The 27,392-nt window shown below is 43.1% G+C and overlaps 1 protein-coding gene across 2 annotated transcripts in view; it reads left to right on the plus strand.

Moving 5' to 3' along the window:
- ANKFN1 (ankyrin repeat and fibronectin type III domain containing 1) overlaps positions 1 to 27,392 on the plus strand; it is a 225,698-nt gene that overhangs the window by 127,849 nt on the left and 70,457 nt on the right. For both annotated transcript variants that reach the window (XM_053375155.1, XM_053375156.1), the window contains 4 exons: positions 2,557 to 2,751; positions 4,718 to 4,831; positions 19,721 to 19,818; positions 22,127 to 22,217. In XM_053375155.1, coding sequence (XP_053231130.1) covers positions 2,557 to 2,751; positions 4,718 to 4,831; positions 19,721 to 19,818; positions 22,127 to 22,217 — 498 coding nt within the window. The remainder of the gene's footprint in view (positions 1 to 2,556; positions 2,752 to 4,717; positions 4,832 to 19,720; positions 19,819 to 22,126; positions 22,218 to 27,392) is intronic.

Here is a 27,392-nt window from a genome sequence, read left to right on the forward strand (position 1 = left end):
TTCTCCCTTCTCCCTGCCCAGCAGCGGATCAGTGATACAGAGGGCCAGACTTACATAAAGGGTACACTCATAGGGGTGCGGGTGGCACTGTGGTCTAAACCACTGAGCCTCTTGGGCTTGCCGATCAGAAGGTCGGCGGTTCGAATCCCCTGGATGGAGGGTGCGCCCGTTGCTCTGTCCCAGCTCCTGCCAACCTAGCAGTTCGAAAGCACACCAGTGCAAGTAGATAAATAGGTACTGCAGCAACGGGAAGGTAAACGGCATTTCTGTGCACTCTGATTTCCGTCACGGTGTCCCGTTGCGCCAGAAGCAGTTTAGTCATGCTGGCTACATGACCCGGAAAGCTGTCTGTGGACAAACATTGGCTCCCTCGGCCCGAAAGCAAGATGAGCACTGTACCCCATAGTCTTCTTTGACTGGACCCCGTCCAGGGGACCTTTAGATTTTCCTTTAAACAATGCACTCACTATGTAGTTAGCAAGTACATCTAAGGTTGGGATTGCTTTTTTTATTATATTATTTAAAACAAATCTTTAATGTTGACGTAATTTTTAGCTGGATTTGTTTGTGGTTTCGTTATGGTACCAATGGTTGTTACAAGGCAACTTGGAAGTTGTTGTGGGAGACACGATATAATTGTTCTAGATTAATAAATAGCCCTTAAGGTAAAGGTAAAGGGACCCCTGACCATTAGGTCCAGTCGTGACCAACTCTGGGGTTGCGGCGCTCATCTCGCTTTATTGGCCGAGGGAGCCGGCGTACAGCTTCCGGGTCATGTGGCCAGCATGACTAAGCCGCTTCTGGAGAACCAGAGCAGCACACAGAAACGCTGTTTACCTTCCCAACGGAGCGGTACCTATTTATCTACTTGCACTTTGATGTGCTTTCGAAGTGCTAGGTTGGCAGGAGCAGGGACCGAGCAACGGGAGCTCACCCCGTCATGGGGATTCGAACCGCTGACCTTCTGATCAGCAAGTCCTAGGCTCTGTGGTTTAACCCACAGCGCCACCCGTGTCCCTAAATAGCCCTTAGAATCATAGAATTGGAAGGGGCCCAAGGGCCATCTAATCCAACCCCCTCCAATGCAGGAATCTCAGCTAAAGTATCCATGACAGATGACCATCCAACACCTGCTTAAAAACCTCCAAGGAAGGAGAGCCCACAACCTCTCGTGGGAGTCAGCTCTACTGCCAAACAGCTCTTACTGTCAAGTTTCGCCCCAAATTTTTAGTCTGAATCTCTTTTCTTGTAACTTGAAGCCATTGCCTTGAGTCCTACCCTCCAGAGCAAGAGAAAACAAGCATGCTTCCTCTTCCATGTGACAGCCCTTAAGATATTTGAAGATGGCTCTCATATCTCCTCTCAGTCACCTCTTTTCCAGGCTAAACATACTCATCTCCTTCAAGCGCTCCTTGTAAGGCTTAGTGCTTCCTATGTTCTTCCAGTGTGGTGTAGTGGTTAAGAGCGGTAGTCTCGTAATCTGGGGAACCGGGTTCGCTTCCCCGCTCCTCCACATGCAACTGCTGGGTGACCTTGGGCTAGTCACACTTCTTTGAAGTCTCTCAGCCCCACTCACCTCACAAAGTGTTTGTTGTGGGGGAGGAAGGGAAAGGAAATTGTTAGCTGCTTGGAGACTCCTTAAGGGGAGTGAAAGGCGGGATATCAAATCCAAACTCCTCCTCCTCCTTCTCCTCCTCCTCCTCTTCTTCTTCTCTCCCAAATGTTGTTGGACTCTATCTTCCATCATCCCTAGTTCTCAAAGTAAATAATTAGGGATGATGATGATGAAATTTGTATACTGCACTATACCTGCAGGTCTCAGGGCAGTTCACAAGATAAAATCACAAAATGTATAGTAAAAATAAGAACAAGAACAGCCCAATAATCTCCCCTCCCCAACACATTTTAAAAGGGCATTGGATGTTAATCAGCCCAAGGCTTGGTTAAAGAGGAATGCTTTTGCCAGACACCTAAAAGGAAGGAATGAAGGAGCCAGGAGAAGCTGCAGAACCTGCAGGGAAAGGAGAATGTTAGCCACTTTGAGACTCCTTCAGGTATTGAAAAAGCAGGATATCAAATCCAAACTCTTCTTCCTCTGTTCTGTTCTTCAGAGTCTCTTGCAGTGTGATAGAGCATGCTGGTGGGGCTCCGCTTCTGGGTCACAGCAAAAGGATTTTGGCCAGACTAGTCCCACACATTGATCTTTCTCCCCTGCACTTCCCCAGTGTGGTGTAGTGGTTAAGAGTGGTGGACTCGTAATCTGGGGAACCGGGTTCACTTCCCCGCTCCTCCACATGCAGCTGCTGGGCCAGTCACACTTCTCTGAAGTCTTTCAGCCTCACTCACCTCACAGAGTGTTTGTTGTGGGGGAGGAAGGGAAAGGAGAATGTTAGCCGCTTGGAGACTCCTTCGGGTAGTGATAAAGCCGGGTATCAAATCCAAACTCTTCTCTTCTTCTTCTCTTCTCACCCTAACCCCTGGTCAAGTGGATGAAATCTGCAATTTTGCCATGCCAAAGTCCTAGTGCTAACTTCGACATTTCCCTTCCCCTGCCAGTTGTCAGCATGGAAAGCAGGTCGCTCCATCTGAGCAGCTTAGTTCAAGAGGCCCAGCAACGAGTCAGCGATCTGTCTGCAGAAGTAATGAATGAAGGGCTCAGCACAGACAGCTCCGAGAAGGAGAAGCAGCTGAAGTCCTGGGAGTGGAGACACCGACTCTACAAGCGCATGAAATCGGGCTATGAACATTCCAGTAAGAAAAACCAATTATTCATCCTCACTGGTGTTCATGCAGAGCAGTAGATCTCAGTCTTAAAAGCAGGGGTACTGGTGCGGATAGAACAAGTTGCCTTCTGAAACTTAAAGTAATGTGGGTGGTGGGATTCGAGAAGACCTTATCTAGTTCATGAAGATGACAGGGAGCCACATTTCTCATAGCTGTAAATCAGCATCTGCAAGTACATGATGCTTTCTTAAGGCTTCTACTATACAAAACAGAAGACACCTTTATTTTTAAGAGATGCAGCAATGTTTATTTGAATTTACATTTACTAGATTAATTAATAGGGATGTGGGTGGCGCTGTGGGTTAAACCACAGAGCCCAGGGCTTGCCGATCAGAAGGTTGGCAATTCGAATCCCTGCAATGGGGTGAGCTCCCGTTGCTCGGTCCCTGCAGTTCGAGAGCACGTCAAAGTGCAAGTAGATAAATAGGTATCGCTCCAGCGGGAAGGTAAAAGGTGTTTCTGTGCGCTGCTCTGGTTCGCCAGAAGCAGCTTAGTCATGCTGGCCACATGACCCAGAAGCTGTACGCCGGCTCCCTCAGCCAATAAAGCGAGATGAGCGCCCCAACCCCAGAGTCGGTCACAACTAGACCTAATGGTCAGGGGCCCCTTTACCTTTAGATTAATTAATAGGCTAAAAACAGTTAAAAGTATTTGAAATATACTCAGAGTTGTGTGTTGATTTCATGCTCCTTATTTCAGCTCATGGTCAACAGTGAGTGAGTTTTCCCCCAAAACCTCTGGCTATATATACATTATTTACACAATTGGTCCCGCATGATTGGCTGATTCAACTCCCCTCCTGGAGCCTGATTGGGATGCTCCTGCGGGCCAATCAGGTTGCTGATTCACTTCCTCCTCAAGCCGGATTGGGCGGCTCCTGCAGACCAATCAAGTTGCTGCCTTCTAGGATCCTTCCTGCCTATTGTTCTAGGATCCAAGCTCAGTACATAACACTATTTAATTAAACGATTGCCATATTCTTTATGACAGTGATTTCCCTAAAGCCTTTCTCTCAAGATGACAAATCTTTTATAAAAGAATGGAAATGGTTTATTGAATCTTTACAGATAAATTATAAACAGATAAAAACATTGGCAAGATCATTGTAACAACCTGAAGTTTTACAAGAGTATATATTTAAAGAAGATTAATAAATAAGCAAGTTAAGTTGATTTGGATATGCAGAAGATATTAAGAATAAATTTAAGGAACCACAAAAAGAGGGAGGTGGAAGTCAATTTTGAAATGTCAAAATGAATGTATGAATGTAAAATTAGTGAAATGTATAAAACTAGTGAAATGTATAAATTTGAAAAGTGTATGTGTGTGTATGTATATATGTGTGTGTGTGTATATATATATAATACGGAAACAAACTTGTTTCAATTACTACAGTTTGATAAAGCTTACACTTCAACCTTATACATAGCTAGACGCCAAAATAAGTTCACTTGTGCTTTTGGGAAGTTACTCTCTGGCAAAAGTGTAAAAGATGGCCATGCTACTGCTGCAGATAATTGTTTTCACTGGGTAGAAAATAAAGCAATGGTTTGAGCTGCTGTATAAATGTGCTTGCTTATTCAGCAATAATTTGAAATGCAGATCAAAAATAAGTAACAAAATTTAACGCATTCTTTGGTTCCTTATCTGTCCTAGTACTGATCTCGGCAAGCATCTGTGTGTTTCTTATTTACATATATCGAGGAAATGTTTGATTTCTGGGGTGCTAGCATTATCCAAAAGAGATGAAGGCAACCAAACAAACAAATAGCATCCATCTGATCTCATTAGCATAGACTGCCTAGTAGCGTTCAAGGCAACACCATATGAAAGCTCACCAGTTTTTTGTATGGTTTGGGGACGTTTCTTTGATGAGCACTGTTTGAAAAGTATTTGTTCCGCCTGTAACACAATGTTTTCTCTTTGCTCCCAGGAGCCCCCGAGGCACCGACCAACGTCTGCCTCATGGTGACAAGCAGCACATCACTCACTGTCACTTTCCAAGAACCTCATAGCATGAACTCAGCAGTGGTGACCAAATATAAAGGTACTGACTTTGGGTTGGTTTCATGGCTTTGCATTGATGAGACCTGTCTGATTAAGATGGCCTGTTTACAGCAACCATCTCACAAATCAAGCCAGGTTAACAATATGGTACGGTGTCAAATGTTGAGTAAGATCATCGAGAGAATTGCCTGAGGACAAAGTAAGGTTTGATTAGGAGGGCTGGTAAAAGGTAAAGGGACCCCTGACCATTAGGTCCATTCGTGGCCAACTCTGGGGTTGCGGCGCTCATCTCAATCTATAGGCCGAGGGAGCCGGCATACAGCTTCCGGGTCATGTGGCCAGCATGACTAAGCTGCTTCTGGCGAACCAGAGCAGCACACGGAAATGCCGTTTACCTTCCCGCCAGAGCGGTACCTATTTATCTACTTGCACTTGCTTTCGAACTGCTAGGTTGGCAGGAGCAGGGACCGAGCAACAGGAGCTCACCCCGTTGCGGGGATTCGAACCGCCGACCTTCTGATCGGCAAGCCCTAGGCTCTCTGGTTTAACCCACAGCGCCACCCGCGTCCCTCAGGAGGGCTGGGCAGGTTGCAAATGGGACACCCAGGTCCCTTCCTGGCTTTCCATTCCATGTGACCGAGCACTCAGTCCGAGAAGGACTTTTTATTTTTGAAAGTTATTTATTTGGTTTTTCAGATTAAAATTTAACAGTCATATATTGAACATAGATAATAAAAAACAAGATTCCAAGGAATCTCCTGGACTTCCATCCTCCCCTTTGTGGGTCCTATTATTAATCATTTCCTCCTGCATCTTTTATGATGATCCAAATCTTTTACATCTCCATTATATCCAAAATCCACTATTCAACTACAAGTGATATTCCAATGCTACTAACGATCTTAACTGTTTACAATGCCCTTGAAGATAAGTTATAAATTTTCCCCATTCTTTATTAAGATTTTGGTCTTTCTGATTTATGATTCTTCTGGTCATTTTAGCCATTTCGGCATAGTCCATCAACTTAATCTGCCATTCTTCTCTGGTAGGGACATGACTTCCAAATTTAAGAGGCCAGGAAGTTAATAGGATTGCTCTTGTTAGTAGCATTGTAAATATGCAATGAATAATAATAATAATAATAATAATAATAATAATAATAATAATAATTATTACTTTATCCCACATATCTAACTGGGTTGCCCAGCCACTCTGGTGTGAGACATCACTGAGGGATGTCTGACATCAGAGGTCAGCTTTTGTGCATAGTGTGATTGCATGAGAACCAGCCCTATCCTGAAGAATGGACTGTTTTTATTATGATTATTTTACTATTGGGCTGCCCATCAGTATGCTTTTTACTATGTTTTAATTTTGTTTTTACCATTGAAGTTTTGTAATGTGTTTCTAATGTTGTACACTGCCCTGAGATATTTTGATGAAGGACGGGATATAAATCAAATTAACAACAACAACAAGAACACACATTTTAAACTAACAGCCTGGCTTTAATCATGTTTACTCAAACAAGAGCAAGTAAGGGATATATATTAGCCCCTGAACAAAGGAAACATTTGGAAACAATATAAAGGTTGGGGGAAACAAAGATACACAGAATGCTTGCTATCGCATATTAACGTTTATAGAAAAACAACCCATATTAGTGCTTTTAAAAAATAAAACAAAAACAACACTTTAGTATGGTGGTCTGAGTATGTCATGAGCTAACTATCCAGCTGATTCACAGTCACAGAGTCTAGTCAAAGGAAAGGTAGCAGATCTAAAAGGTAAAGGGTAAAGGGACCCCTGACCATTAGGTCCAGTCGTGGCTGACTCTGAGGTTGCGGCGCTCATCTCGCTTTATTGGCCAAGGGAGCCGGCATACAGCTTCCGGGTCATGTGGCTAGCATGACTAAGTCACTTCTGGCGAACCAGAGCAGAGCACGGAAACGCCGTTTACCTTCCCGCCGAGGCGGTACCTATTTATCTACTTGCACTTTGATGTTCTTTCGAACTGCTAGGTTGGCAGGAGCAGGGACTGAGCAATGGGAGCTCACCCCGTTGCGGGGATTCGAACCACCAACCTTCTGATTGGCAAGTCCTAGGCTCTGTGGTTTAACCCACAGCACCATCCGCGTCCCGGTAACAGATCTAATCAACCATTAAAATGGGGAATAGTTGATTTTTCTCAACGCGTTTGTTCAGAACTAGAAATTAAGAATTTAGAACAATTTCTATCATTTGGCCACTCCCAGGAAATTGGAAAAAAACAACCGCAACTTTTTAGGGGAGAGAGAAAGCAAATTAGCTGATTGTTAAGATCTGGTATCCTCCGAAGGGTGTTCCGATTTCCATCATCCTCAACCTGCATGGCCAATGAGAAGTTTGCTCAAACAACATCCAGAAGGATGCAGTTCCTCGCATGCAGAGTTAGATGTTTTCAAGCCCAGGTCTACTTTCAGTCTTCCATCCAACAAACCCCAAATTAAAGTTTCTCAGAAGAAGGGAAAAGATGAGGCATGGGTTCGGCATGCTCCAACATGCCAAATAGTCAAGCACTCAGAAGCAAATATTACTTATTTCAAGTTAAAGTGTTTATGATCACAGTTCCTATGAATCATATTCAATGCCACACTTTATTGCTACAAAAAAAGAAAAGAAAAGAAAGGGTAAAACCAATACCAAAAATAAGCTACTTATGGCTTCCCTTATGAAATTAGGATTTGCTTTCAGATTGGTTAACTTTATTGCTTATAATAAAAGCGCGGCATATGACTCGGGATGGGGGTGAAAAATTGATTCAGTCCACACGTAAAAGTGAACTTACCTAGTTTGCACATTTTGAAACAATACACAAACCAAAACACAGCCATCCTTCAGAAGTTGCACTTCTGTGAATTTTGCAATATAATTTGCAAACCAATGAATGCGTTGTACACACAGAGAAACACACACACACGTGAAATGTGCCTAAAAAAATCACATATTCATGAAAATAACAGACAGAAATACAATGTATTAGAGGAAATTGCTTTGCAAAAAGTAGGCACTATTATATACAACAATGTTTGGAGAAATTTGCAATACAGTGCAATTTTCATGCAGCTTTTTTTAAAAAATGCAATCTGATGTGTAAATGTGGAGGACCAAACTGTTGGCTTCCAAAAATATGAGAAACGTAGAGAAACTGAAATTGATAGGTTTGTCCCAGTGGCACTGGACGAGCAAAGTGCACCCCTTCCCACAAACCTTGTCTTTTGGCATGGTTTGTGTTATTATTAAAGCACATATCATCTGTATGTTTAATAGGTACTGTGCCTTAGGGGTAAGTAATGAGGACTCTCTGACCCATTTTCCCTTGGGACAGCACACTCCAGTCTTTTGTGACAGAGGAGGCGTGGGATGGGTGGCAACACTTAATCCTTCCCTTGCCAGTCGTTTTCCCCCAAAAACTTTCTTTTCCCTAGCTGTTTTTTACCCCATTGTTGCTTTAGACCTGCATAGGTCTAGAGAACTGCAGGAGCGAAAGCAGATGGCAGGGGCAAAATGTGTAATTTTGGTAAGGTTTCAGCTACATTGCTGCGTTTGGTCAAAGGCATCATCATATTTCTGGTTTGAGGAGTAAAACAGGGTGGCAGGAGAAGGGTTAAGCACCCACCCCACAGCCCTGTTTAGGGAAGTTTTTAATATTTGATATTTTATTGAGTTTTTAATCTGTTGGGAGCTGCCCAGAGTGGTTGGGGAAACCTAGTCAAATTGGTGGGGTATAAATATATTATTATTATTATTATTATTATTATTATTATTATTATTATTCCTCTTGCTACTTTACTTTTCTAGTTCAAAGTGCTCTGCTGGAGGCACTAGTCTTGTTCAGATTTCTCTATTTATCCATAATGACAGGCACCATATTTTTGCACCGAAAAGTCTTGTGTTTAGGCACAAGCCTGGTGATTAAACTCAGCCTCCCCATACCTCATGCAAACGTGGTACTCAAGACTGAAAACAATGTGATAATATTAGACGGCCTTGGTTCTGGGATGCATGGGTAATATTCATTAAGGATTTTTATATACCCCCCACCCCATGGAACCCCAACCTTTGGAATTGGCTACTATATTGTAGAATTTTTAAAAGCATCAAATGAACTGCAAATCATTTTTCAATGCCACTCTGCTCTACTTAGTCATGTAAGTGTTTTTTCAGAATCCCCAGCTTTCAAGTCTATGAATGTTCCCTTGCTCTCCATTATCAGTTGTCATTAAAAACCATACTTCAACAAGTAGGCCTATGTGTTGAAATTGACTTTATTCTTTTCAACGGCAAAATGGGAAGCTGCTCTTTCCTTGACCGTCTGATTGCTTTGTGATTTGTGGCTGTTCTGTGGAGCCAGCATTTGGATCCATCATTGCCTGATATGATGTGAAACCTGTTTGGCATCCTGCATTCTCTCAAAGTTGTGTGCAGCTTGCAAAGGAGATAGCAATGCTTTTCTTTTCATTTTCTCAGCCAGGAGTGGCGAACCTGTAGATCGCCAAGCAGTGGCGTAGCGTGGGTTGTCAGCACCGGGGGCAAGGCAAGTAATTTGCGCCCCCTAACCTGTGGATTTGCGCCCCCTAACCCCCAGATGTTGTGCCCGGTGCAGCCGGGGCCCCCTGCACCCCCCACGCTACGCCACTGTCGCCAAGTGCTGTTCAACTCCAATTCCATCAGCCATGTCCAGTAGCTAGCGGTTACAAAAGAGTTGGAGAACAGCCACAGGTTCCCTATCTGTGCTCTAAACTGCAGATCAGGCATAGTTATCTCTCGCTTGGACTACTGCAATGCGCTCTATGTGGGGCTACCTTTGAAGGTGACCCAGAAACTACAACTAATCCAGAATGCGGCAGAAGGGGTGACTGGGAGCAGCAGCCGAGACCATATAACACTGGTCTTGAACGACCCACACTGGCTCCCAGTACGTTTCTGAGCACAATTCAAAGTGTTGGTGCTGACCTTTAAAGTCCTAAATGGCCTCAGTCCAGTATACCTGAAGGAGCGTGTCCACCCCCATTTTTCTGCCCAGACACAGAGGTCCAGCCCCGAGGGCCTTCTGGTGGTTCCCTCGCTGCGAGAAGCCAAGTTACAGGGAACCAGGCAGAGGGCCTTCTTGATAGTGGCGCCCGCCCTGTGGAACACCCTCCCACCAGATGTCAAAGAGAAAAATAACTACCAAACTTTTAGAAGACATCTGAAGGCAGCCCTGTTTAGGGAAGCTTTTAATGTTTAATAGGTTATTGTATTTTAGTGTTTTGTTGGAAGTCCATATCGGAAGTGGGGTTTTTTATTGGCAAACCTGGCCCTCCAGATGTTTTGGGACTACAACTTCCATCATCCCTGACCACTGGTCATGTTAGCTAGGGATGATGGGAGTTGTAGTCCCAAAACATCTGGAGGGCAGAGTCTGCCTATGCCTGCCGTAGATGGATCTGCCTGACATGACTTCAAAAGGGAGATAGTACTCTTGAGATTGCTTCCCTAAACTTAAGGTAAAGGTAAAGGGACCCCTGACTATTAGGTCCAGTCGCAGATGACTCTGGGGTCGCGGCGCTCATCTTGCTTTATTGGCTGAGGGAGCCAGCGTACAGCTTCCAGTTCATGTGGCCAGCATGACTAAGCCACTTCTGGCGAACCAGAGCAGCACACAGAAACGCCGTTTACCTTCCCACTGGAGCGGTACCTATTTATCTACTTGCACTTTGATGTGCTTTCGAACTGCTAGGTTGGCAGGAGCAGGGACCGAGCAACGGGAGCTCACCCCATCGCGGGGATTCGAACCGCCGACCTTCTGATCGGCAAGCCCTAGGCTCTGTGGTTTAACCCACAGCGCCACCCGCGTCCCTCCTCCCTAAACTTACAAGAACACTATATTTTAACCCCTAGCCTGATCTTCAAGGTTGTCCAGAAGCAAGGATTTTTTTCAGCCGGAATTCACTGAAACTCACTTCCGGCACCTCTCAGGTGGGCGCCATTGCCATTATAAGAGAACAAGGGAGCTGTTTGTGGTGATTTCGGTTTTTCTAGAAAATAGCACAGCTCAGAAGCATGTGTGAGGAGCCCTAGTTCAAACAGAGAGGGGCCATTTAATGCTTCTATTTCTCATAGTCCGTATTCAAAGCTGCCACCAAAATTTAACCCTAAAGCAAAACAAGCCAATCTGTGTCGATAGATTTCCCAAAGCAAAATTCAGAGTGAATATGAAGGTTCCTCCTCAGGCAAAGCACCTGACACATTCAGAAAGAAACAGAGTTTTGAGGGATTCTTTCATCTTCTGTCATTTTGGGTAGTATTATCCAACTGCCTACGTATGGCATTCCATATAATAGATGGACCACATGGTTCTGCATACCTCAGATCCATAGTTGTCAATGTTTCCCCTTTTTAAAGAGAAATTCCCTTATTCCGAATAGGATTCCTCGCAAGAAAATGGAAAAGTTGACAGCTATGCTCAGATCTGAGGTGCTGGGGAGCAGCTGCCACTCAGGTAGAAAATGTTGGACGAGGTTGGCTCTGTCTCAGGGTAAAACTGCTTCTTGATGTCATTATATAACAGTAAGCCACATTAAAAAGGCCCGAGTCAGTGTTTATGTTTGTTTTAGCCTCCCTGAGCTCTTATCCCTCAGTCTCTGAGGCTTCTGATTTCCATCTTTCACCTCAAAGCCAGTGCTTTTGTCAGGGAAAGTAAGATTTCACAGCTTAAGAGGCCCCATGCTGAGGAGAGAATTTCTTTGATCCCTAAGCACCATCTAGAAGTGTTTTAACAAGAATTTAAAGATTTAGTTAGGGAAGAAAAGAAAATAGTCCTAAGCATAAGTCCTAAATGTAGTTTGTCCAGAATATATATATATATATATATATATATATATATATATATATAGTCACTCCATCCCTCTCTCTGTGCAATATTATAACTCTGGAGAAAGTATGGTGAAATGTGAAATTGTTTCATAAGTCGCTCATATCTGGGCTACTACTTTGATGCATATAGCTAGACTTCCACTTGCTGTGACAATTTGCCTGAGGGTGGGAGGTGACAGAAGGTCCTTTTTATGGACCACATTTACTGGAAGATAATACGCACAAGGGTTGCCAAGCTGGCCTCTGTGGGCCCATTTACTGAGACAGTATGTGCACGACCAGATGGCAATACACGTCAGAAGAACAGCTCACCTGAATTCATGTCAATAACGAAATTTCTCAGGAGAAATTCAGCAGCCTCCTAGAATTAACATTAGGCTATAAAAGCAGGCTCGTCTTGATTGAATCCCAGATTGAGAGATGGGTTCAGAAAGTTGCGCTGGCCGTACATTTTTGGCCACAGAAATTTCACCCAAAGTGAAATCCGAAGTGGATGTGGGTGTTTCTCCTCAGGAAACACATCTGAGAAATCACAAAGGAGGGTGAAGAGTTTGGTCAGGCGGACAGAATGTTTCAAGGGATGGCTGCTACCAGATTGCACCTTAAAGTGAAATGGATAGTGAGTTCCTTTCAGGCCAAACACCTGAGGAATTTCAAGGATGGGCAAAATAAGTTTGAAAAGACTAATGAGATTTCTACTGGGGGGTTTGCACACACCTGAAAGAGACGCAATTGGCCCACTGTTGTTTACAGTTTAAAAGTCTATTAGGTGATGATGGTATTACAGCGCGACCAAAATAAAATAAAATGCCTCTATCATCCCAATTTCTGAAGTCAATAGGGAACTTGTCTCCATATGCTTCATAATGAAGAACATTCCACAGGTGAAAATTTACTTTTCACTTGCCAATGTATTGAGAGCCCTTTGTCCATTCTTGCATACAAGGAAGAGTTCTGTTCCTCCTTCTGCCCCCTTATTCAGGCAATGTTATCTCTAAAAGAGAAGTCCCAGCAAAGGAAGAATGGATACAAAAATTTATGGAATATGCAGAAATGGCAAAGCTTACCGGAAGAATAAGGAATCAAGATAACAAATCTTTTATAAAAGAATGGAAATGGTTTATTGAATATTTACAGATAAATTGTAAACATGTAAGAACATTGGCAGGATTATTGTAATAATCAGCAGGAACCTGCAGTATATATTTAAAGACGATGAATAAATGAGCAAATTAAGTTAATTTGGATATGCAGAAGATATTAAAAATAAACTTAAGGAACCACAGAAAGAGGGGGAAGGAAGTCAAGCTTTGAAATGTCAAAATGATTGTGAAATGTATAAACTTGAGAAGTATAAATATATATATATATTAAAAATGTTATCTCTAAAAGAAGAAGACCCTTTAAAGGCAGGATAAAGTAGTGGAATTTATCTGCAGTATCTGCAGTAGTGACACAGAAATGATAATAATACCCAGCCTGTTGGAAGTATTTCACACTGTTTTGAAATTCTTGAACATTATTGGTAAGTACATCCTGGTTCTTGCGTGCATTACTGAAAATGAGTTGCATTTCCATGGGGAATCGGGATTCATCCTTTTTCCCCTTCCAGCTGATGGGTAAGGAAAGCTATTACCAAGAGAAAAGCAAATATTATCTAAGAGTATTGTACAATATTTCACCCCTGCTGCTGCCTTTAAAAATATAATACTACATGACCTGTTTTGCCCAAACATCTACACCTGCATTTTAAATGTTTCTAGGGCATTCAGTTCAGGAAATTTCTCATGTTTGATAACACTGCCCAGTGCATTAAAAAGCTACTCGCAGTGTTTAAGGGCTGAATCTCTGCAAATTTGACAAGGTCCAGGGAACTGCTTTCAGATATATGCCACATTTTGATAAAAGGAAAATAAAATACTAAAGAGGTGGAAGATGGCCATTGAGCCCTTTCGTTATACGCCAGTTTAAAAGAGTGAACATTCAAAATCCTTTATAGGTGGTAGATGATCACCCTTTACACTTGTTTTCTCATCTTTTAAACCAGGATTAGAAGCCAATTTATGCTGGGGTCAATGTAAGCATAGGGACACAGGTGGCGCTGTGGGTTAAACCACAGAGCCTAGGACTTTCCGATCAGAAGGTCGGCGGTTTGAATCCCTGTGACGGGGTGAGCTCCCATTTCTTGGTCCCTGCTCCTGCCAACCTAGCAGTTCGAAAGCACACCAGTGCAAGTAGATAAATAGGTACCGCTCTGGTGGGAAGGTAAACAGCGTTTCTGTGTGCTGCTCTGGTTCGCCAGAAGCGGCTTAGTCATGCTGGCCACATGACCTGGAAGCTGTACGCTGGCTCCCTTGGCCAATAAAGCGAAATGAGCGCCACAACCGCAGAGTCGACTGGATCTAATGGTCAAGGGTCCCTTTACCTTTACCAATGTAAGCATAAGAGCACTTTGTTTCATGTGAAATTCCACCCAAACATTACTTTGTGGGGGGGGATGGGCGAAGATGTCATTTTCAGTTTCTCTCAGTTTCTCATTTTCCCAGTCAAGTCCAGTTCTTCACTATTCCTCATCAGTTTGCGGATATATTTTGTTAAACGTTCTCATGAAAATTCACCAGCGTTTCACTGACCGCAGCAAGATTAGTGATAGCTCACCAATGGACGAACCAGACTGAAATACCCCTGAACATATGGAAGAATAATATCTGGGATACAGCAATGTCTGAGCGTTTCATGAGACACGGGAGGCCAATTAAAGGCAGAATGAATAGAGACACCTCCTTTCAAACAGACTTCCTTTTCCTTTAAAACAATTGCTGGACGCTGGAGCATTTCACTCATTGGTTATTTTCTGGCTGTGACTGACATGCTATTTAAGCCACTGCCGTATCACTTTTGATAGTTTAGGTCCCTTGATATAGGCTCTTTGTCTTTTTTTGATGACATCTACCTCATGATGGGTTTGGATAGGGCTTCCATACATCTGGAATTTCCTGGACGTAGCCAGGATTCGTCCTTCGAAAATGGCATCTGGGTGGAATTTTTGAAAAGTGTCCAAAATGTCCAGGAAAACCCCATAAAAAACCAGAGGCTTTTCTCCTGGGCATAGTGGGCCAATTGGTGTCAAAGAAAGACAGGACGTTTTTTATGTATGCTACAACAGCAGCAAGAGTGTTACTAGCAAAGTATTGGAAGACACAAGAACTACCCACACTGGAAGAGTGGCAGACGAAGGTGATTGACTACATGGGATTAGCAGAGATGACGAGCAGAATCCGTGACCAAGGGAAAGAGACGGCGGAGGAAGATTGGAAGAATTTTAAACTTTATCTTAAAAATTCTTGTAAAATCATTGAGTGTTAAAATGTCTTGGGTAAAGCATAGCAGATTTGCAGCGATAAAGGATTGGATATGAGGAAAGAAAAGGGTTAAAGAAAGGAATTAATAAGTAACTAAGACCAGGGGTTGCTGAAAAAATTTAAAATAAGAATGCAGAAAAGGGAGGCATGGGGAAGTCGTTGAAATTGGGTTTATGAAAAAATCTTATGAAATTATACATGTTTATATGTTTGTTTGTTAGTGTTTGTTGCTTGTATTGTCTTATATTATATGTTAAAAAACTAATAAAAATTTTATTAAAAAAAAACCAAAATGTCCAGGAAAACCCAAACATGCAGGCAGCCCATATCGGAAGTGGGTTTTTTTCCTGCAATTTCCCTAAGAAATAGGTAAAAAACTTCCTTGGGGGGGGGGGAGATGTTGTAAAACAGAGCCCAACAACTTCTGTGTCTGGATTTTCATTCCTTGAAATAAGGCAACCCTAGGTTTGAAATTAAGATCATGGCCACTGGTCCCATCACCTCCTGGCAAATAGAAGGGGAAGAAATGGAGGCAGTGAGAGATTTTACTTTCTTGGGCTCCATGATCACTGCAGATGGTGGCAGCAGTCACGAAATTAAAGACGCCTGCTTCTTGGGAGAAAAGCGCTGACAAACCTAGACAGCATCTTAAAAAGCAGAGACATCACCTTGCCAACAAAGGTCCGTATTGTTAAAGCTATGGTTTTCCCAGTAGTGATATATGGAAGTGAGAGCTGGACCATAAAGAAAGCTGATTGCCGAAGAATTGGTGCTTTTGAATTATGGTGCTGGAGGAGACTCTTGAGAGTCCCATGGACTGCAAGAAGATCAAACCTATCCATTCTGAAGGAAATCAGCCCTGAGTGCTCACTGGAAGGACAGATCCTGAAGCTGAGGCTCCAATACTTTGGCCACCTCATGAGAAGAGAAGACTCCCTGGAAAAGACCCTGATGTTGGGAAAGATGGAGGGCACAAGGTGAAGGGAACAACAGAGGACGAGATGGTTGGACAGTGTTCTTGAAGCTACCAACACGAGTTTGACCAAACTGCGGGAGGCAGTGGAAGACAGGAGTGCCTGGCATGCTCTGGTCCATGGGGTCACAAAGAGTTGGACACTACTAAATGACTAAACAACAACAACAACAACAACATCTCTAAAAGAGAAGTTGCTGTTGTTGAATAGGACATCCCTATTTCAGTTTGACCAAACTGCAGGAGGCAGTGGAAGACAGGAGTGCCTGGCGTGCTCTGGTCCATGGGATCACGAAGAGTCGGACATGACTAAACGACTCAACAACAACAACAACAAGGTTTGGAAGACTTTGTGGGATTCCAGAGTCATCCTTTTTCTTCTTCCTCCAAATGCGATATGAAAAACAATTTTAGGGAACCCTCCTCCCTTTCCCCCCTTCCTTCCCAACATCTTGACTTAGAAAGTTGACTAGAACTCACTATAGCTAGCACTGATTCTTGATGATCCTACTATTGTCAGCTCCCTTTGATTCCCAACAGTAGATCCCTCCGCGCTGCGCCGTATGGTTTCACTGTACATGACGACAAAGAATGGCCCCAGATTAAAGCCCATTATTCTCTTCCCCCAGAATGGCTCTTCTGACAAGACTGCACATTCCTTTTGGTTTGACATTAAACAACCTAGGACGGTCTTCTCCCATTTTATGCCGGCCCAGTAATGGAACTTGTCTGTTTTGGCAGCTTGTATTCCCAGCTTTAGTTCGAAATGATTTAATGCAGCAAAAGTTATAAAGCCCAGAAAATTGTGGTTTACAATGGAAAATGTGACAGGCCATCAAATATAATGACACTTACAGGCACTCTGTAATGAAAGGCTACTATGCGCCAGTGCAAGAACCCCCATACAAGATGTTCTGTTAACAGCCTCTAAATTTTCATTGCTGCGGCTGGAGATAGTTCTGTGGCTCTCAATAAAGTCTGAGGTGTTTGTGTTGTTAGAGCTTCAGGGAGCTCAAAGTTAATGGACAAAAGTTAATGTTTCGTTGAGCGCTGCTTCTCACATTATGTTTGAAAGGCTGTGTACAGTCTCAGAAGTTGAACCCATGTCTGGAGCCCTGTGAAAAGCCATAATGCAAAATTCATGTGTCACTTTTGGCTCAAGGCAGACACTTGTATGTGATTGGGTATCTGCTGCCCTTGGTCACATAGCTAAAAGAAGCCCACCAAGCCATGTTCTGTGACAGGTTTTTATGAGAAGGTTGGCTAGACTGGTGACTGGGAGTGGTCGCCGAGACAACATAACACCGGTCCTGAAAGATTTGCATTGGCTCCCAGTACATTTCTGAGCACAATTCAAAGTGTTGGTGCTGACCTTTAAAGCCCTAAATGGCCTCGGCCCAGTATACCAGAAGGAGCGTCACCACCCCCATCATTCAGCCCAGACACTGAGGTCCAGCTCCCTCACTGTGAGACATGAGGTTACAGGGAACCAGGCAGAGGGCCTTCTCGGTCATGGCGCCTGCCCTGTGGAATGCCCTCCCATCAGATGTCAATGAAATAAACAACTATTTGAGTTTTAGAAGACATCTGAAGGCAGCCCTGTTTAGGGAAGTTTTTAATGTCTGATGTTTTATCATGTTTTTAATATGCTGTTGGGAACCACCTGGAGTAGCTGGGGAAACCTATTATTATTGTTGTTGTTGTTGTTGTTGTTGTTGTTATGCCAGCATGGTGTAGTGGTTAAGAGCAGTGGACTCATAATCTGGTAAACCGGGTTCGATTCCCTGCTCCTCCACATGCAGCTGCTGGGTGACCTTGGGCTAGTCACACTTCTCTGAGGTCTCTCAGCCCCACTCACCTCACAGAGTGTTTGTTGTGGGGGAGGAAGGAAAAGGAGATTGTTAGCCACTTGGAGACTTCTTAAGGGGAGTGAAAGGCGGGATATCAAATCCAAACTCCTCCTCCTCTTCTTCTCTCCCAGATGTTGTCGGACTCTATCTTGCATCATCCCTAGTTCTCACAGCCAGTAATCAGGGATTATGATGATGATGATGATGATGATGGAATTTGTATACTGCACTATACCTGCAGGTCTCTGGACAGTTCACAAGATAAAATCACAAAATACATAATAAAAATAAGAACAAGAACAGCCCAATAATCTCCCTTCCCCAACACATTTTAAAAGGGCATTGGATGTTAATCAGCCCAAGGCTTGATTAAAGAGGAATGTTAAAGTGTACAATGAAGGAGCCGGGAGAACCTCCCTGGGAAGAGCATTCCACGAACAGGGAGCCACTACAGAAATGGCCCTTCCTTCCTTTCTTTCTTTCTTTCTTTCTTTCTTTCTTTCTTTCATCTGTAGCAATTGGGCCTTATTTTGATACAGGGAAGCTGCCCGTAAGTTAGTTTTTTGCTATGGTGTCCATCCTTGCAAAATACCGTAGTTTTCCGCGTATAAGACTATGTTTCCCCCCAATTTTTTTAAGTTTAAAATTGGGGGTCGTCTTATACACGAAATGTTTAAAATATTTATTTCTTAATTTTGGGCTCAAAAAATAGGGGTCTTCTTATACATGGGGCGTCTTATAGATGGAAAAATACGGTAGTTAGGTCCTATTGTCATCAATCATCAAAGTGTGACATTTTATTATTGCTGTAACAGCCCTGCAAACTGTGAGGCTCTGTATTATTTCCTTTGTATATAATGGAGGCGGGTAGACTTGCTATTGTCCACTCTGTCTTCTCGTTTAAAAGCAACAGCACAGTGGCTAGATGTGTGCTCTGGCTAGCATATCAAGGTTTAGGACTGCTCTGCCTTCTTACTATAGATAAAGTGGTCTTAGATCTGCAGCCTCCTTTATTCATTAAGATTACTTCTTCCAAATTTGCTGCTTTTGCTCTTCTCGGTAAGCTATAACTAGTACCTGATTTAATTTAATAGTATTCTTCAAAAATGCACGCAGCTCAGTTTTGAAACAATCTCAGGTTTTTGGTGTTTGCAGAAATTCTGATTCAAAATGGTTCTTCTGGTGAATGGGTATGTGATTTCAGTGATCTCAGGAGGTGTTGCAAACAGGGGCAAAGGACTCACACACACACATTGCATTTTAAAGGCTTTCTAGTTATTGCACCCAGCAAAAGCCGGGAAATTGATCTCTGCTGTCCCCAGAACAGAGAACAACATCTGTAGGAAACATGTAGGAAAACAACATGTAGGAAAAAGTGAAAAGAGTGGGTATGTTTTTATCAAACTTTGATGAACCCCAATGCCTAAGTTTCAAGCTTAAAGATTTTCCAAAGTAATTATCAGCTCCGCTCTCCTTCATTGTGTGTCTGTATGTGAGGAATTCAGTGGTTCAATAATTTTATTCTATTTTTAGACAGATGAAACTGTCCTCTTGTGTTGCTTAAAACTGTGAACCCCACCGAACATCACCTCCTAAGCACTGAATTGTTGGCTGATTTGCAACCAGTAGATCCACGTACTTGCTTAGCTGCTTGCAGGCCAAAATTCCCTTTCTCTTTGCGAGAGTAAAGTGCAAATGTTTGCTTGGCTTAACTTGCATGCAAAAACCCTTCTTCAACACTGAGGCCTGAGACAAACAAGGGAGAGATGACGTAAATTAGCTGAATGTTCCTCTCTTAGACAATTGATGTCTAGTTAACCTTTCCACTGTTTGATTTTGTTTCCTAGCGGAATGGAGCTATTCAGAAGACTTTTCTCCTTTGGCTGGGGAAATCATCACGGATAACCTTCAGTCTATGAGGTGCACCATCACCGGCCTCACCATGGTAAATGACAAGGCCTTAATTTAGATTGCGCTGCTCCCCAAACACTAGCAAAACTGCCCACTTTGAATTTAAGCTGCTCGAGGAGAACAGCTGAGCGCCATTCCTCCGGCAAGGGCTGCCAGTCATTAAACGCATTGTGTCTGGTACCCAGCATCTGAAAACCACAAAGGGATGGGCGGTTGGCTGTAGGTTGTTTTGTGAGTCGCTGTATTAGTGGGGGAGATCTGAAGAGAGTGGAATTAAAGCTGCTGTGCCGTGGATCATGGGCTAATCTTAGGGCAGATCAAAGGCTTTGGAGAGATCCAATCCTGACTCCATGTCTGATGCCTAAAATAACAGTTCCATCCCCACCGCTTTGTTGGGGAAACAAAAGTCGCTGGCTGCAGCAACTTAAAAGGAGAGAGTGGTGTTTTTATAGAGATTAAAAGTGGGTGGCTGACGGACAATGATCTCCCTATGGTCTCAGGAGGGGGGCATATAAGGATGTCCACTTCACATTCATTTGCCTTCAACTTTCGGTCCTTCATAAGCAGCTGAATGTGACTTTCGACATCAGTAACAGGGGTTTTTTTATTTTTAAAATTCATCAATATTTACAGCTGGAGGGAAATCTCAGATACATTCTCCTGTCTCAAAATCATTTGCATTTTTTAATTTAAAGAAAAACCTGTGTTAGTCGAGGGAGACACATTAAGTTCTTCTAAACTGACTTTTAAACTCAACATTTAACATCTTGGGGTTTGAAGCTTAGATTTTAAAAGTGTCTTTTTACAGTTGGGTTTTTGTTGTTGTTGTTGATTTCTGCAAAGGTTAGCTTTGAACAAATGCTTTGGTGGATTTCCTAGATAATATTTCCCCCCCCAGCTTCATGTCCATGGGAGGCAGCAGCTGAAATGGGGTGTTTTGGGGCAGGAGTGGAGATCGAAAGCCCTGTAGATCCCAGGAAAGGACCAATCCCCAGGTTGTTATGTCATGTGTAGTTTGGGCCTTAGCCTGGCTCAGCAGAAGGCAACTCCTTATATCTCTGTGGAACATCTAAAAACAGGGTACTTCTGTTGACCTAGAAGACTGTGGTTGTAGCCCTAGCATCCGCAACCCATGGACCTTCCTTTGGCCTGTTTCAGGAGCTGTTCCCTGAGAGACAATTTAGATGCAAATCATCAGCAATTTATACAACCTACAAGAATAATAAAAGCCATGCACCGCCCAGTGCTAGCTAATCTAAACTACTTCTCAGGGTCCCAGAGATACAGTATGCAATATTGTAAGAGATAAGGTGAAGCCAATTGTAAATGATGGAGAATGCAGCGCCAATTCATGAATAAAACATGCGGCCAACACGTTTTTCTATTATTATTATAATAATAATGATGGTGATGATCTCAAGCAGTTTATGCCTCATATTTCTTTGGGGTAACCTTTGTGTTTGTTTGGGGGCAAGCTTTGTTTCTGAAACGCTCCACTGTGGACAGTGAAGGCACAGAAGAAAAGTCAATTTTTGACGCTTGCTATGATATTATTAGCATTGTTTCAGTGCCATTTGGCAACATTTGGCTTCTCTAGCTGCTGTTTCTTCTCAGTAATGTCTTCCTCCCTCCTTCCCTCCCTCCTTATTAATATTATTATTATTTTTCAAATTCCTACACCACCCTTCCTCCAAAGATCACAAGACAGTTTACAATATATACAGCGGTACCTCGGTTCTCGAACATAATCCATTCCTGAAGACCATTCGGCTTCCAAAACGTTCGAAAACCGAGGGAGGGCTTCCCATTGGTTGCAAGAGTTTCTTGCACACAGCAGAAGCCATGTCACACGTTCAAGTTCCGAAAAATGTTCAAAAACGGCAGCATTTACTTCCGGGTTTGGGGCGTTCGAGAACCAAAACATTCGACAACGGAGGTGTTCGGGAACCAAGGTACCACTGTATTCCTCCCTCTCTTCCTTTAATTCTGCTTCTTCATCTTATTGGTTTCACTGTCCTCAGACTCATTTGCTCTCACTTCTACTTGGTTGTGGCAACCTGCAAGCTTTTCTTGCTGATGCCACAGCGCTACGGCTTATGTATTATCATCACAGGCAGCCATAAGCAAAGCCGCACGTTCTGCAGTTGCTTCAGCTGTCTCGAATGCGCCAGTTTCAAACGTTAGTGAATATTCAGCACAGCCCTGCTATAAAACAGGTTACAAGAAATGTATTTGGGTCACTGGGCTCGCTCCTTTGTCAATGGGTAGCCGCATGACTATGGAATGCTCGTTTTGCCCGTGCTCATAAACTTGGGGTCGTCTGTTTTATTTTCTCATTACAGGGCCGAATCTATTATGTCCGAGTTTATGCTTATAACATGAAAGGCTGGGGGCAGCCTCAGACTTCCACGCCCCCCTGTGCTTCTCCTTCAAGTAGGTTAAGAGTTTTTGTCTATTTCAACATTGACTGCTTGTATTATTTGAACAACATTCATTCATATGCTCTTTTCCCCTCTCTTTTAAAGTGGAATTTAATAATGAGATCTGGAAATGAGGATTGAAGATAATGTTTGTTTATAGAAACTGGCTTTGTGAGGTGTTATATTGAATTGGACAAAGTGAATATTGTTTTTATATAGCAGACAGATGAATTGGAAGTTCTTTATTTTCTGAATCTTAATTTTCTATTTTTCTCTTTTCACCTCTTTTCTACTCTTTCTTTCTTTATTTTTTTCTTTCTCTATTTCTTCACCCCTTTTGGATTTTTATTGTATCTAGATAAAAGTCTTGGTTTGGTTTTAAAAGGGAAAAGATATTAAATTTTGTCTTTCTCCCTGTAAAACTTAATAAAATTTATTTTAAAAAAATAAATAAAGTGACATTTAAAAGGTTAGTTCAGCCAAGGTGAAATGATCATGGCAGCAAAAAAAAAAAAGGAATGCATTTCTAGAGATAGTTAATCTATGTGCTTTCAACCTCCCAATTAGCCCTGTGTTTGGCTGTCTGTGAAATATCTGATCCTTCAAGAACTTACATGTGGAAGCAGGAAGTTGCCTAACTCCGAGTCAAACAATTGGTCCATCTAGTTCAGCAATGGCTATAGTGGTTGGCAGCAGCTCTCTGAGAGCAAGTGTGGTGTAGTGGTTAAGAGCGGTAGATTCGTAATCTGGTGAACCAGGTTCGCTTCCCCGCTCCTCCACATGCAGCTGCTGGATGACCTTGGGCTAGTCACACTTCTTTGAAGTCTCTCAGCCCCACTCACCTCACAGAGTGTTTGTTGTGGGGGAGGAAGGGAAAGGAGAATGTTAGCCGCTTTGAGACTCCTTAAAGGGAGTGAAAGGCGGGATATCAAATCCAAACTCTTCTTCTACTTCAGACCAAGTTTGGCCTATCCTTGCTTTGCCTGGAGTTGCCCTGGGTTGTGCCTGCAATACTCTGTATGCAAAGTGAATGATGTATCACTGAGCCATGGTTTTCTCACACCCAGTTGTGTATGTTCATTTGTTTACATGTGTAGCACCATTGATGGTCATAGCTCTTTCTAATAATGATGATGATGATGTTATTTGTACCCCGACCATACGGCTAGGTTTCTCCAGCCACTCTGTGCAGCTTCCAGAATATATAAAAACATAATAAAACATTAAACATTTTAAACACCCCCGTACAGTGTTGCCTTAAGATGTCTTCTAAAGATTCCATAGTTACTTATCTCCTTGACATCCGATGGGAGTGCATTCTGCAGGGTGGGTGCCACTACCAAGAAGGCCCTCTGCCTGGTTCCCTGTACCCTCCCTTCTCACAGTAATGGAACTGCCAGAAGGCCCTCAGAGCTGGACCTCAGTGTCTGGGCTGAGAGATGGGGGTGGAGATGCTCCTTCAAGTATACTGGGCCAAGGATGTTTAGGGCTTTAAAGATCAGTACCAGCACTTTGAATTGTGCTCAGAAATGTACTGTATTTTGTACTGTACCATTGTTGGGGAAGGGAACTTGCTACCTATCCCAAGGAGCTTCTGGTCTAAATTTCAACAATCAAGAGAGAGGGCAGGTTAAAGAGGAAAGTAAGAAGTGAGCATAACTGGGTAAATAGGAATAGAAGCAGTTCCACGCACTTAGGATTCATTTCAGTTTAATAGGGGAAGAAGAAGGGGCTAAACCAAAACAGTTGGATTTGTGGTAATTGCCATATGTAAAGGCTATCATATATGGGCTTAACAAGCTGAGAAATGAACAAACCTTTTGCCTGTGCACACAACTCTCTGTGTGGGTAAAGGTAAAGGTAAAGGGACTCCTGACCATTAGGTCCAGTCGTGGCCAACTCTGGGATTGCGGCACTCATCTCGCTTTATTGGTCGAGGGAGCCGGCGTACAGCTTCTGGGTCATGTGGCCAGCATGACTAAGCCACTTCTGGAAAACCAGAGCAGTGCACGGAAACACCGTTTACCTTCCCGCCAGACCTATTGATCTACTTGCACTTTGACGTGCTTTCGAACTGCTAGGTTGGCAGGAGCTGGGACCGAGCAATGGGAGCTCACCCCGTCGTGGGGATTTGAACCGCCAACCTTCTGATCGGCAAGTCCTAGGCTCTGTGGTTTAACCCACAGCGGCTTAAACCATGAAGCTTCCAATTCACCATTGCTTCTCTTTTTGTCCAAACCGGACAACTATGGTTACCAGCTTTGGAACAATCCAAACCATAGTTTGAAGTTCGTTTAAGATCCTGGCTTAGTTCAGAGCTGTTAACCACAGTTTCCTAGATCAGACAGCCATGTGACAGCCCTTGAGATATTTGAAGATGGCTATCAAATCTCCTCTCAGTCTCTTCTTTTCCAGGTTAAACATACCCAGCTCCTTCAAATGTTCCGCATAAGGCTAGGTTTCCAAACCCTTGATCATCTTGGTTGCCCTCATCTGCACACGTTCCAACTTGTCAACATCCTTCTTAAATTGTGGCACCCAGAACTGGACATGGCATTCCAGGTGTGGTCTGACCAAGGCAGAGTAGAGTAATACTATTACTTCCCTTGATCTGAACACTATACCTCTGTTGACACGGCATAGAATAGCAATAGCTTTTTTGCTGTTGCATCACACAGTTGACTTGTGTAAAGCAATGTGTATTAAAAATTGCTGATTTCTTTTTATAAAAAGAACACACATAGAAACATATTTAAACAGTTAGGAAGAACTTCTCCAAGTATTATTTACTACACTTCCATTATGGCCTTGTGCAATGCAATTGTGTGCATGTTTACTCAGAATTAGACCCAGTTTCATCCTATAGGGCTGACTTCCTAGACAGCTTCCTTAGGTCAGGTTCGGTTCGCTCGTTCAGGGCCACAGGGCCACAACAAAATGACAAAACACAGAAATGGGAAAATGTGAATGAAAAAGATCCTCTACACCCATATTCTTTTAAAACCATACAGGGTTTTCTATGTGTGTAAGATTTCGTTTTCTTTGAAAAGAAATATTAAAATGTAGAGGCATGATCGGATCCTCTCCTTAACTTTCTCTAAATTCAGAAGGCTAGCCATTGGTCTACACATTACTTTTACCACTCTCGCAAGCTGGAAACGGCTTCTCTCTGTGGCTTTTCCAAGCCACCAACATGAAATGGTGTGCAGCAGCTGATCTCATTATATTTAGGGCTGCCAGGAAAAGCTGGCATGCCAGGTGCCAACCACAATGCACAACCATTAACTGGTACATGAGGCTGGCCTTGGTGGAAAAGCGACCACCCAAAAGCCATCTCCAGCTTCCTCTGTATGTTAAAGGTAATGCTTAGACCAGTTCTAAAACAGAAGATATGGCAATCAAATACTGGGAAGTAGCCTCTCTTTTGTCAAAAGCGGAATTACCCCCACCCCCACCCTTTAAATGACCGAAGGTCATTTAGTTACCTAGAACTAGAATAAGTCCTCTCTCGTTTTACAGTGGTTCCTCAGTTCTCAAATTTAATCTGTTCTGGAAGTCCGTTCCAAAACCAAAGCGTTCCAAAACCAAGGCACGGTTTCTCATAGAAAATAATGCAAAATGGATTAATCTGTTCCAGACTTTTAAAAACAACCCCTAAATCAGCAATTTAACATGAATTTTACTATCTAACGAGACCATTGATCCATAAAATGAAAGTATAAACAATGTACTGCAGTCAATCAATCAATCAATAAATCAGTAGCTGAACTGCATTCCACAAAGTCACAAAAACAAAACAAAAAGAGACACAAAAACAAAAATGCAAAATAAATAGCAAAAACGGACAGACCTCAGCATAACACTCAAAATGGAAGTGTGGCACTCAAAACGGAGCATGTTCGACTTCCGGAGAAAGTTCGCAAACCGGAACACTTCCTTCCGGGTTTGTAATGATTGGGTTCCAAGTTGTTTGAGTACCAAGGCATTTGAGAACCAAGGTACCACTGTATTACATAAGCTTATTTATTCATCCAACAGCAAATGCTTTGGCTCTTAAGTTCACACGAACGTTTTCTGTTTTCATGCCTCAGTTTAATCCATCTAACTTCTCTTAGTCGACCTAATCAGTTTCTTGCAATAGCCTCCCAATGCTGATAACACAGATATTTAAGCTGCTGCATGTCACTGGGAGCTTTCTTTTTCTTGCGACGTGCAGCGGATTCTTTTGGCCTTGTTATGCCTGTCTAGGGGTCATCTGTTTTGGAGCAGGGGCCCAGTAGGAATTTTGCCATTTGGCCAATTGGCTGGTGTCTCTCGTTTTTTGCCTACCGTGTAGCAAATCATCACAACTTTGTAAGGTTGGTGGTTAGGCATTGGTTCGATGTTTTGCGGAGGGGAAGCGGTTGGCTGTGCCTGCTCCCCCATTGCTGCTGCTAGGGAATTCCGTTAAAGGAATCCAGGGGCTCGTCTTGCTTTTGTCCGAACCCTGTCAGGGGGCTAGGGCCACGCCAGAGTCCCTGGGAGTATCTGGGGTGAGCTGTGAGACTGAACCCAGCTTTGCGCTCCTCCAGAATGCTTTCCCTTACTGACTTTTGGTGGTGCCCAGTTGCCAGTCCTGTTCCTGCCACAGTTCAGTTTCAGGCAGTCGGGAACCATGCATAAAAAACCACTCACAGGCTGTAATCAATAAAAATGTGGCCAAAATTATTGCCAAAAACCTTAAACTAAATTTCTGTGTCTGTTAGGTATTTATTTTGGGGGTGGTTTGGGGGGTCTTCACACACAACTTTATTTCCCTGGAATGCCATGCCCTTCCTATGAAATATTGGTTCATGAGCTTGCAATGTAAACTAACCCTGCACGGACCGTTCGCAAAACGTCAGCCATTGGGTAGCGCTGAATGCATTCGCATACTCGGTGCCAGCTATGCAGAGTCTGTCAATAGGCAAACATGCCAACAGCATGCTTTTATTTGCAGAGCCGAGGTGGGTTATTAACTTTATTCCTTTCCGTTAAAAGAGGTGTGGAAAATAGCAGCTAAACTTAGCACCCATGAGAGGGGGAGAGGTCACAATGAGTTGCCTAAACTTGACCAAAATTATTATTCTCTTCTTGCCGACAAGAGAGTCAGCAGGGTAGTAAGAAATAACTTAAAGCAAGTAAAAGGTTCAATTTGTAGGTAGGTTTG

This window comes from Podarcis raffonei, chromosome 2 (assembly GCF_027172205.1).
Source record: "Podarcis raffonei isolate rPodRaf1 chromosome 2, rPodRaf1.pri, whole genome shotgun sequence".
NCBI lineage: Eukaryota > Metazoa > Chordata > Lepidosauria > Squamata > Lacertidae > Podarcis > Podarcis raffonei.